At 50.6% G+C, this 12,212-nt stretch overlaps 1 protein-coding gene across 23 annotated transcripts in view; it reads left to right on the top strand.

Moving 5' to 3' along the window:
* The window catches only part of LOC142847804 (protocadherin gamma-C4), a 191,244-nt gene extending 179,659 nt beyond the window's left edge, over positions 1 to 11,585 (top strand). For all 23 annotated transcript variants that reach the window (XM_075968885.1, XM_075968887.1, XM_075968888.1 and 20 more), the window contains exons 3-4: positions 3,585 to 3,673; positions 9,691 to 11,585. In XM_075968885.1, the coding sequence (XP_075825000.1) occupies positions 3,585 to 3,673; positions 9,691 to 9,917 (316 nt within the window). In that variant the 3' untranslated portion in view covers positions 9,918 to 11,585. The remainder of the gene's footprint in view (positions 1 to 3,584; positions 3,674 to 9,690) is intronic.
* The last annotated feature ends 627 nt before the right edge of the window (positions 11,586 to 12,212 follow it).

The following is a 12,212-nucleotide window of genomic DNA, read 5'->3' as shown; positions in this document are numbered from 1 at the left end:
TTTCTCTGTGTGAGATCATCAGGGGCTTTCGGGTCATTTAAGGCCAGTTGGGAGCTGTGGTTCTCTCACTTAACTAGCTGTGCATGACTCTGAGGGCCTTCAAGCCTTCCTTTCATCTGCCAGAATCAGGGATAATCACAGCCCTTATCGACTGGGTGCTTCTAAGGATGAAATAGATGGTGACCATGGCCCAGGAGGCCCAGGGCTCAGAGCCGCCCCGCTCCCCACCCTCCCCCAATCCGGGTCATTTCTTGCCCAGCTGCAGAAAGCTGGCAGCCTGCCCACCTGCTTGGCCTCTAGCCTTCAAGCATTTTCCTGCCAGTCCACCAGCCACGGTTCGAGGCCGCCCTTGCCCTCACTGTTTTCCCTAGGCAGCACTGTCCAGCCAGGGCACCCTCCCACCCTGGGTGACCTCCACCTGTGTTCTCCCCACAGCTCAATCAGAGGAGACTGAAGGTTCCTGGGCTGCATGAAGACAGGGGTTTTCCTGTCCTCTTAAGAGGACCCTCACACCCTCCATCCTTGCCCAGGAGCAAGAATGAGTTTGACATAGTTAAATCTCACCATGGCAACCTAGCTTCTAAGCACCCCAGGAGCATTCCAGAACTCTGAGGAGAAAGCCAAAATGTTTTCTTGCTTCCTTAACCTGTGCACCCCCACCCCCTACCCCTCACCCAAGTTACTGAGGACAAGGGCATGTCCCTCCCCTGCCTTGAGAGCTGAGGACATAGCCACCCCACCCCACCCCAACCCCGTGAGCACCTTGTGAGCACCTTGTGAGCTGTCTTCCACACCCCTGCCTCCTAGGTGACTGGCTTTACCCTCAGGTTTGTAACTTTAAAATGCCTCAAACCTATCCAAAAGTTGAAAGGACAGTATGCTAAAGTACACAGTCTTGTGTTAAAATAAAAAAGCAAAAGCACCTAATTTACTACTCACTTGCACAGGAAGGTGCACGCACGCACAGGAAGGTGCACACACGCACGCACAGGAAGGTGCACGCACGCACGCACAGGAAGGTGCACGCACGCACAGGAAGGTGCGCGCACGCACAGAAAGCACAAGTTCTTTCCTTTGGGAGCTATGTAAAAGAACTGTCGCCATCACATTCGACTCCTATGAGATCACAGAAATAACGGTCATCTTTGAGGAAGTTAACATATACTGGAAGGCACAGTCCACTAGCAAGCCTTCCCACATGCTCTCACTATAGCCTTTTAATCTGCTTTTTAAATTAAATTTAGAATTTGATCAAGGAGCATGAATTACATTTGCCATGTCTCTTCCTTCTGCTTTAATCAGAACAGCCTCCTTACCTTTGTTTTTATGACATAGATCTTTTACTCTTTTTCTTTGCAATTTTATTTTTATTCTATGTGCATTTGTGTTTTGCCATGGTGTCGGGTCCCCTGAAACTGGAATTGCAGACAGCTGTGAGCTGTCATGTGGGTGCTGGGAGTTGAACCCCGGGTCCTTTGGAAGAGCAGTCAGTGCTCTTAACCACTGAACCATCTCTCCAGTAACATAGATACTTTTAAAGCTTCCAGACCAGTAGTCTTTTAGATGCCCATAGTCTGGGTTTGTTGATTCTTTTGGCTAAACAGCAACATAACTCAACAGTCTCAGCAGGAACATTCCATGGGTGGTATTCTGGATTGACCACTGACCACATCAGGAAGCACTTACTGTCAGTCTGTCCTGTTAGCAACTTTTGGCATCTGTTTGCCTTGTTATCAGAATTGTTTGTTCCCTTGGTAGAAGTTGTGTCCCCAGGCTTCTTCGCTATGGCTATTTTCATTTCTGTCTTATCTCTTTTGAAACAAGCGCTCTCTATGTGGCCCAGACTCACCTCTAACTTTGGGGCTCAACTGATTAACCCACCTGGCCTCTGCAGCACTGGGATCACAGACACCCACCACAGTGGCCAGCCTTATAAAGCTGTGTTTATCTGTTTGTCTACTGCTAGGCAAGCACTCTACCGCACTCTACCTCAGAGCTAGTCTTGGTTTTTTTTAAGACTGGGTCTTTCTGTATAACCAGGCTGGCCTTAAACTCAGTCTTCCTCCCTCAGCCTCCAGGGTTACACAAATACACGCATGCACACACTCACGCGCGCTTTCTTCCAGGGTTACACACACACGCATGCACATACTCACATGCGCTTTCTTCCAGGGTTACACACACATGCATGAGTACACGCACTTTCTTCCACTCTTCAAGATCTGTCCTGAAGCCTTTTCCTCAATGCCAACCTTTTTTTACTTCATAGGAACCCGACTCTCCCATGAGCTCTTCTCATTCATTCAAGCAACTTTTATTTATTTACTTGTTTGAGGCAAATTTATCCCTATGCAGCTCAGACTGATCTTAAACTCTCAAAAAATCTTCCTGTCTCAGCCTCCCGAGTGCTAGGATTATAGGCATGCACCACCAGGCCCAGCCAGGCAGCAGTTGTTGACTGGGGGATCTTCTGTGAGCCAGATTGTTTCAATGTGGGCCAAGATAGGTGTGCGATTTCTTTCCTCGCCCCTGCAAACTAGAATAATTTGATCTTTGAAAATCCATATGATGGCTAGGTATGGCTGGATATACCTGTAATCCCAGCACTCATGAGGCTGAGGCAGGAGAATTACCGTGAGTTTGAGGCCCACATAGGTTATATGAGTTGTAGGCCAGCCTGGCGTACAGAGTGAGACTGTCATGAAAACAAACAAACAGAAACAGACAGACAGACAGAGAGGAAGGAAGGAAGGAGTCATGGAAATTGTCACCACAGGAAGGTCCACAATGAATCGCAATTTCTTAGCACTCTGGTTTTAGAGGCATGAGTCACTTCATGCTTTCAAGGCACAGTGTTGCCCAGGGACCTAAAGAAGCCCAGGTGCTCAGGCTTCCTACCGAGTGTTTCAGTAGGAGGCTGGCACTGGTCCCCAAGCCACAGAGGTCAAAGTAGCAAAGGAGCAGATGGGACACCAGTAGTTCCAGGACCACACAACAGGGCACAGCCCAGCCCCGTGAATTTTAGAATCCCCGGGGACACATTTTATTTACATTGCTAAAACAAAGGTTGTGTGTGGTTTATCTGGGGGTCAGCAAGAGAGATCTTGAGAGGGAAGTCACTGGGAAATTGGCGAGAGCCAGGAAGGTGTGCTTGTAAAACAGGACGGACAGTGTGGTGTGACTGTGGACTTTAGGGACGGGCAGATCTGAGTTTGGGACACTGCTTTCGGGTTACTTAGGGCTGAGTGTTTTCCTGGTATTTCCTCTCTTTTTCCTGGCCCTTCCTCTAGCTATGAGACATTCCCTCAAATTGTCCTCGGAAGACGGTCTGATGTCTCAGGCTGCAACAGTGGCCACAGCCTATCTTGAAGAATGGAAGTATGGCATTCATTTAATGCACCTGAGACAGCAGAGAGTGGGTCCAGGGAACGGACTCACTGGGGTTGGCTTCCCACTCCACTCGGAAACAAGTCTTAGGTATGGGGTGGGGATAAGGCACTAGATTTGGGAACCCCAGGAAGAGACTCAGGGAGAATGAGCAGGGCTAGCCTTGGCTACTGCTGACTATTTAACTGTCTCCCCAGCTCCCAAAATGGTGATGAAACCGGCACCTGGCCCAACAACCAGTTTGATACAGAGATGCTGCAAGCCATGATCTTGGCCTCTGCCAGTGGTAAGTGGTACCCATGGGTGTAAGAGGATGGGAGACTGAGGGGTGCTGCCATCATAGCTATAAATGGGGTATAAATCTGTATGACTTCTCTGGAAGATCAGGCAATCTTCCATGACCTACTCCAGGTTGGGGGATAACAAAGGGATTGAGAGGTCTGAAAATGCCCAGAGCAGAGTGAGCAAGTAAAGTGAGTAGTCACAAGTCTAACTGGGAGCTGGGTGCGGAGGCACACATCTGTAATCTCAGTATTCTATAGACCAAGGCAGGAGGATTGGGCCCGGCACGCGCCAGACCCCGTTAGTGCGTGTGGATGTTCCCAGCAGATTATATCAGCCCACTCTTTTCTGCTCCCCCTTGCCTCCAGATCAGGACTGTAGTTTTCCCACAAGGCTAAGAAAGAACCTCAGTCGTAACATTGATTCAGCCAGTGGTTATACATCAAGAGTCACAGGGTCCTCTGCAGAGCAAACAATCAGCTCCCTAACACTAAAGAGCACAGACTTTGGAAGCAGGCCAATCTGGGTTCAAATCCTGCTTGTCCCCACTTAGGGATATGGCATTAGGTAAACTATTAAGCCCCTGTAGGCTTTACTTTCACTTATGAAATATTTATAGAACTCACTGTGCTGTTTGAGGTCAAGCATGAGGTCCTCAGCATAGGCTCGGCAGACAGTAATTCTAGTGAGAGTGCTATAATTGATTAGTCATTATCTTTATTGACCTGTTGGGATAAAAAGAGAAAGGAAAGAAAAAAAGAAGCACTTTTCTTTTGAGACCAGGGCTCCTGTAGCCAGGCTGATTTCCAACTCCACCTCCTTAGTGCTGGGATTATAGCTGTGTGATACTCTGCCTGGTGTGTAAGGCGCTAGGGATCAGGCCCCCAGGACTTCGTACATGCTGGACAAAGACATCCCAGAATCAGAATCTAATTTCGATTGCACACATGTGTCAAGGTACCACAGTAAAAGTCATTACTTTGTATTCTAATACAAAAAATTAAATTAAAATGGAATAAATTATAAGAAAAAGAATCTAACACCTGTTGATAAGGACTAACTTCCGACCCAGGAAAATGAAGTCTACTGGAAACTTACAGAAGATTTTAAAGTCCTGGACTCAAACCTGAATCCATAGCTTTGCTCTTGGGTGTACAAGACTGATAGGTACAGAGCCAGGAGAAATGCCCCTCTGTCATTATGGCAGGACTTTTAGGGCATGCTTCAACTAATCGTCTCTATAATGGCAAGATGCAGAGCAGAGCGATATGAAATGTCACTCACCTGGAGTGTCCCAGTATTCAGCAGAGCTGGGATTCAACCTCAGCTCCGCTCCCAGGGTCATGCTCTTTCTTCCACTTTAGATCCAGCCTGTTTCCCTCTTAGCTGACTGGACCCAGAGGCTGAATTCTCCAGCTCTGCCCTGCATTATTCTCCCTGATTAGAGTTGCCAGATAAAATCTAGGGTTCCCAGTTAAATATAAATTTCAGATGAATATATCCTTTTTGGTTTTGTTGTTGCTATTGTTTTCATTGTCTTGTTTTGTTTTTTTCTAGTTAGTTTCTCTGTGTAGCCCTCGCTGTCCTGGAACTCACTCTGTAGACCAGGTTGGCCTCGAACCCAGAGATCTGCCTGCCTCCGCCTCTAGGATTAAAGGAGTGCCCCACCACTGCCCGGGTTATATACAGTTTTAGTATAAATCCATTTTAAACTGTTTCACAAGGCAAAGTGAATTAAAAATTTTCATTGTCTACCTAAAGTTCAGAGATAGCTGGACACCATATATTTTTACTTGTTATGATTTATTAATCTTACCCTCGATTGTCTGTGAGAGCCAATGATGCCTGGCCTATGGCTGACCAAAGTGCAGAGGAGGGGGAAGATGCTGGGGGCTGTCAACCTCTTGTGACGGGGTTGAGATCCTTGACCGACCAGTTGCAGACACTGGGCCTGGGGAGGTGCCAGGTCCAGCTCTTGAGGGAAGTAAACAGGTCTCTTTAGCTTTTGTGGCCTTGAGCCCTAAGGCCAGAAAGCAGGCTTTTCAGCTCAAATCCAGATGCTAAAAACAGACTGGAAGCAGTATTTATGGTCCAAAACCTTCCCAGAAGGTCTCCCTGGAGCAGTGCCATGGCCGCGGGCAGGCTCCCCTGTCAGGGCTCCACCCGTGCGGCCCACACAGGACCTGACCCAAGGCTGAGCCTGGGGCTCCAGGGAAATAGACTTCTGGGTGGAGGTGGCAGGGTCAAGTCTTGCTCTCACTTTCACACCTACTTTCTAGTCTCCCGAGAGGCTCCTGGAGCCCAGCCCAGCGAGGGGAGAAGGGAGGGACCCTTGAAAGAGCTCTTAAATAAACCCTTGGGGGAGGTGTACCCAAAAGGAGGCTGCGGTTTTGCAGCTCCGCCAGCTCTGAACTCGCTTCCTTGGCTATCTCTGGCTATTGCTGTTGTGGAGTCTTTGTCTAACTAGGACTGGTAATATCAAGGGGACCAGGGGAATGTGGTAATGAGTTTGGAGCTGGAGGAAGCCAGCACCCCTCCTCCAGCTAGAAGCGACCCTGCTTTTTGCACTCTTAAGTACGCGTCCTCTGCGACTAGGAGAAAGCCCTGGTCCCTGCCTAGGCCAAGTCTTGGGGGGTAGGACATGACCAGAAGGTCAAAGTTGGCAATCCAGCTTCTTCTGCCCCCCTCCCCCACAGCTCCAGAGCCGGGCGAGCTGAGGTATACAGACCCTGAGACAAGATCACACAGCCACTTAAGGCCGAGCTGACGGGGCGGACTCCAGTGTTAGCTTCCGCTGCACACAGCATCTCTCCCTGCTGATCCACCTCAATTTTAGACTTCCCTGTCACTCAGTTAAGCACTTCCTGGCTTTCTGCTGGTCCTCCTTCTCTATTCCCTCACATTCTTTCAACACACACACACACACACACACACACACACACACACACACACACACACCTATCTTCTTAAGCCCCTAAATCACTTTGGAATCCTGGCTCTTTGAAACTGGATCTAGGTCCTTCCCCCTTCCTTTCTCAGGCTGGCAGAGGCTGTCAGTTTGAGAGGAGGGGTGGGCCATGGAGGATTGCTACCTCCTGGAGTTAATTAGGGAAATGTCAGCAAATGAAAGGGCTGAGGGGGATGGGAAGGGGCAGCTGTTCCCTCCTCCCAGGCCTGCTCCCAGAAGGCCCTCAGCTCCAGGACTTCGGGGACTGGAAAATAGAGAGCTGTGGGAACCCAGACTCTGGATGGAGTGAGAGGCAGAGAGACCCGGACATCTCTGCTCTTCCTTTCTCTGGCCTTCCCCTCTTACCCAAACTGGAACTACTTCCTGTCTCGATTTCTCAACCCCTGGTGGATGTCCCAGAATTACTCAGCCTCCTTAGCTTTAGTCTGCTTGCTTCCAGGTTTAGGGTGGAGGCCGCAGCTAGGCGGTAAAGTCTTCAGCTTTTAGTCAGGCTGGGCAGGGCCTTCCTGAGGCTTTAACTCTCTCTGCCTCACAGAGGGTTTGAGAGCCTCCCGCTGGGAATCTGGGGGCCAAACTCCCAGTTCCCTCCCCACCACCAGCTCCGGGCCTAGAGCTCGGTGGACTGGCTGTCGCTGGGTGACAAGGGGACAGCCGTGCCCAGTATTTATCCAACACTTGTCAAGCTCCAGAGCATGAGTGTCTCATCTTATCCTCACGGAAGCCCCGGGATGGGTATTTCTGTGCTTCAGCTCTAACGCGGACTCAGATCCTCGGGAGATCTCGTTACCATGCAAATCAGGAACCTGCATTTGGAACAAGTGTGCCACTCCCGGCTCCAGTTTCTTCTTCGGTTCAGTGGGAAGCTGGCCTAAGGGGCACCAAGTCACCCGCCTCAGGCCCTGAGCCCCATATCTGGGCTATACCTAAGACATCTGTTCCTGGAGGGAGGGGCAACCTTCCTTTGCCCATTTCTTTGCCCCCAGAGCAGAGATATGGTCCAAATTGGTGAAGGAGGCAAAGGTACCTATTTCCACCATTCAGATACCCGGAAGACGGAGTCCCACTGTAACACATAGTCTGCCACTGGCCTTCTCTCAGCCTTGGCTCCCTGTTTTAAGGACAGAGCCCCCTCCCCCCCACCGTGCCTGACTGAGTGCCTGTCATCTCAGCCTTCAGGAAATGGAGGCTGAAGGATTTCTAGTTTGAACTACCCGTGTTTTGTCTCTTGATTTCTCTCTCTTTATGCCAGGAGACTGCCTTGGTGACCTTTTTCTCCAAAAACCAAGCACAGAAGACATAGCTCAGTGCTAGAGTACTTGTGCAAGGTCCATGGTTGGATCCTTAGCTCAGTGCTAGAGTGCTTGTGCAAGGCCCATGGTGGGTGCTCAGCTCAGTGCTAGAGTGCTTGTGCAAGGCCCATGGCTGGATCCTTAGCTCAGTGCTAGAGTGCTTGTGCAAGGCCCATGGTAGGTGCTCAGCTCAGTGCTAGAGTGCTTGTGCAAGGCCCATGGTGGGTGCTCAGCTCAGTGCTAGAGTGCTTGTGCAAGGCCCATGGTTGGATCCTTAGCTCAGTGCTAGAGTGCTTGTGCAAGGCCCATGGTGGGTGCTCAGCTCAGTGCTAGAGTGCTTGTGCAAGGCCCATGGCTGGATCCTTAGCTCAGTGCTAGAGTGCTTGTGCAAGGCCCATGGCTGGATCCTTAGCTCAGTGCTAGAGTGCTTGTGCAAGGCCCATGGTAGGTGCTCAGCTCAGTGCTAGAGTGCTTGTGCAAGGCCCATGGTGGGTGCTCAGCTCAGTGCTAGAGTGCTTGTGCAAGGCCCATGGTTGGATCCTTAGCTCAGTGCTAGAGTGCTTGTGCAAGGCCCATGGTGGGTGCTCAGCTCAGTGCTAGAGTGCTTGTGCAAGGCCCATGGTTGGATCCTTAGCTCAGTGCTAGAGTGCTTGTGCAAGGCCCATGGTGGGTTCTTAGCACTGGGGGTTGGGGGTGGTGGAGGACAGAAAAAGAAAGAAATACATGTTGGGCTGGCATGGTAACACATATCTGTAATCCCAGCACTGAGGAGGCAGAGATAGACCTGGTCTAAATAGTTCCAGCGCTACACAGTGAGACCTTATTATTTTTGTTTTCAAGACAAGTTTCTCTGTATAACCCTAGCTGTTCTAAAACTCGCTCTATAGACCAGGTTGGCCTCAAACTATGAGATATGTCTGCCTCTGAGTGCTGGGATTAAAGGCATGCCCACCCCACCCCCGCCCCTACCTACCTGGTGTTAGACCTTGTGTTAAACAACAAGAACTGCCTGGCCGTGGTGGAACAAGCCTTAAAGCCCAGCACTTAGGAGGCACAGTCAGACGGATCTTTGAGTTCAAGGCCAGCCTGATCTACAGAGTGAGTTCCAGGAGAGCCAGGGCTACAGCAAAACCCTGTCTCAACAACAACAACAACAACAACAACAACACACACACACACACACAAAACAAGGGCTGGACTAGGTATGTAGTTCAGTTTGGGGAGTGCTTGCTTAGAACAGGGGTTCAGTTCCCAGCACCACACAGATAGACATATGTACAAACAGAAACACCCCTGTATACACATTAATGGCAGAACTGCAGAGTATACGCATGTGCCAGGCCTTGGCTAGGGAAGGATAATGTACAAGGCATGGTCTAGTGTGGACGCCAGGGGAAAGTATTTGAAGCCACAGAGAGATGCTAGCTAGCATGTTTTGAGCACCACCACACACCAAGGTATTCTAGGCACTTTAGAAGCATCTTCCCATTTAATTCTCACCCAAAGTGAATACTCTCTATTACCTTTATTTTATGCATGAGAAAACAGATAGTACAAGGAGGCTAGGCAGACTGGCTAAGGATCACAGGGCAAAGGAGAACTGGGACTCAAACCTGTGTTTTGTCACTCCTTGGCATCGGGACTGCCTTGGTGGCCACTGCATTCCCAGCGGTCGGGTTCCAGGATGCGGTACCAGCATTCACTAACTGATGTTTAAGAGAGTCCCTCACTTCATCTGAACATTTGCTCTTCCTCTCTCTGCAGAAGCTGCTGATGGGAGCTCCACTTTAGGAGGGGGCGCTGGCACCATGGGCTTGAGTGCTCGCTATGGACCCCAGTTCACCCTGCAGCATGTGCCCGACTACCGCCAGAATGTGTACATCCCTGGCAGCAATGCCACACTGACCAATGCAGCTGGCAAGCGAGATGGCAAGGCTCCAGCAGGCGGTAACGGCAACAAAAAGAAGTCCGGCAAGAAAGAGAAGAAGTAATATGGAGGCCAGGCCTTGAGTCACAGGGCAGCCTCCCTCCCCAGCCAGTCCAGCTTGTCCTTACTTGTACCCAGGCCTCAGAATTTCAGGGCTCACCCCAGGATACTGGTAGGAGCCAAGGCCATGCTCCCCCGTTGGGAAACAGAAACAAGTGCCCAAGTCAACACCCCCTCTCTGTGCGCTAGGGGGTTGAATATGCAAAGAGAGTTCTGCTGGGAACCCCTATCCATCCAATCAGTGATTGCCCCCACATGGGTAGTAGGGTTTGTGTGGAAAACCTGCCACACTCCCTTAGTTACAGCTGAACTCCTCCACCTTCCAACTCAGTCAGGCTCATTCATCTCCTGCCCTCCTCCCCACCCCACCCACTCCTTCAGTCCCTCTCTTGAGCAAGGGCTGTTGAGGGGACAGGTGACCTAAGCAGGCTCCTATTTCTGAATTGTTGGAAGAATATCACAACCTTTTGGCCTCTCCTTCAGTTCAGCTTCCCCCCAAAGCATGGTTTGGTACCAGTCTTCTCATTTCCTTCTAGAGCCCGAGACTAGTGCTTAAGTTTAGGGGGACAGTCACCATCCCCCTGGTATTGATGCTTGCTGGGTTTTGGGAAGGCATTTTGCTACCAAGTCTCTTTTCAACGCCTGGGGACCAGTCTTTTGTGTTTCACTGTTTGATGTTCCCACTGCATGCTGTGACTCCCCTGCTCCTCAAAGAAGAGACTCCTTTGCATGTCTGGAGACAGTAGGGGGTGGGAAGCTACAGGGACAAAACAGCCAAGCCACTAACAGGGTGTGCGGCTCTGTCTGTACCCAGGGTACACCCAATCCCCCAATTCTAGCCATAGACAAACACCAGGTCAGACCCCTCCACCCTGGTCCAGCCTGGGCTGAGCCACCAGGACCAGTGGATTTAAGCTGTCATTTCAGTCCAAGAAGACTTCCAAGTGGTTTTAAGACCAGAGAAGAAAGAGGAGCCTCTGTGGGTGCTGGGTACTCCAGAGGTGCCCCTGGTAGAAGGGTCAATGGTCCTAGCAGGAAAGGAGACTAGGCAAAGCCATTCTTGGCCCCTGGGTTGAGTCAAGGAGCTTGAACAAGGGATCAAGTGGCCATAAAGTCTCAGCCAATGGTGGGGCTTCTCCACTGGGCCCCTGTAGTTCTCAAGTCCCTGGCCTCCACCTTACCAGGTGCCATTTCTTCTCAGAAGGCCTCTGCCCAGGCCCCAGGCTGCCCCTTCGTGGCCAGAGACTGGTTAAAGCCCCCCAGTGCCTCCTTGTGCATAGAACTTCCTCTGCCCACCCTCCTCTGACCCCGGCCCTTACAGTAGTCTAGACGCCCCCCACCCCCACCCCCGGCTGGTGTAGAATAGCCAATAGTGTAGTGTGGTGTGCTTTTACGTGATGGCGAAGTGGGCAGCGGGCGGTGGGCTGTGCGCAGCCGGCTGTCCTTGAATCTCAATCTGCCTGCGCAGGCCTGTGCTGTGTTTTGTGCTGTGTCCACAACGCTCCGGCGACCCCTCCCTGTACTGACTCCTCTATAAAAAGCTTCTCTTCGCATAGTCACGTAGCTCCTGCCCATCCCCCTTCTGATATCTCTCGCAAGTTTTATACTCTAATATTTATATGGCTTTTTTCTTCGAAAATTAAAAATTAAAAAAAAAAGGTTTCTTCTGAAAGGTTGACTGCGTCTGAGATGGAACACAAGACATGTGGGTGGAGTCAAGGGGTTTGTCCTAAATAATAGAATCAAGTTGTCTTCTGTGTCACTAAGCATCTCAATCTAGTTTTGAATTGCGTGCGTGCAGTCCTCATGACTGTCCAATATGGCGTGCGTGCTTCCGATACCCTGGTTCTCTAATAGGTGACGGACTGTAAATGGTGCTTGTGGATCTGTATGCAGTGGTGTGGCTGCAGAGAACAACGTGGGGGTGGGGAGTTTGAGTGCGCGCGCAACTAAGTGCGCAGATTACTTATGCTCTGTGCTGTCTCCAGGCAGAAAAGGAGACCTTGCGTGGGAGGGGGAAGCAGGAGCACGAGTGGGGGTGGGAACTCAATTGCTGCTGGGAGGGCGGTGCAGGGGACTTTTCTGTAGCTCCCGCCCCTTCCCCCACAAGCTACTCCCGGAGTAGGTTGATCCAGAGGAGGGCGGGGTCTCCCGTGCCTACCCTCCTCCACTGTAGCAGTAAAGGTTTGAAAGAAAACAGTGGGAATGAATGTCCGAGAGGCAATTCCTATCTTGAGCCTCAGTTTCTCTACCTGGAACTTGCCTTCCCATTCTTTTTATGCAGCAAAGCCTAATTGGA

Source organism: Microtus pennsylvanicus, chromosome 4 (assembly GCF_037038515.1).
Source record: "Microtus pennsylvanicus isolate mMicPen1 chromosome 4, mMicPen1.hap1, whole genome shotgun sequence".
Lineage (NCBI taxonomy): Eukaryota > Metazoa > Chordata > Mammalia > Rodentia > Cricetidae > Microtus > Microtus pennsylvanicus.
Note: the sequence above shows the minus strand (reverse complement) of the source record. Positions and strands in the feature narration are given on the sequence as shown.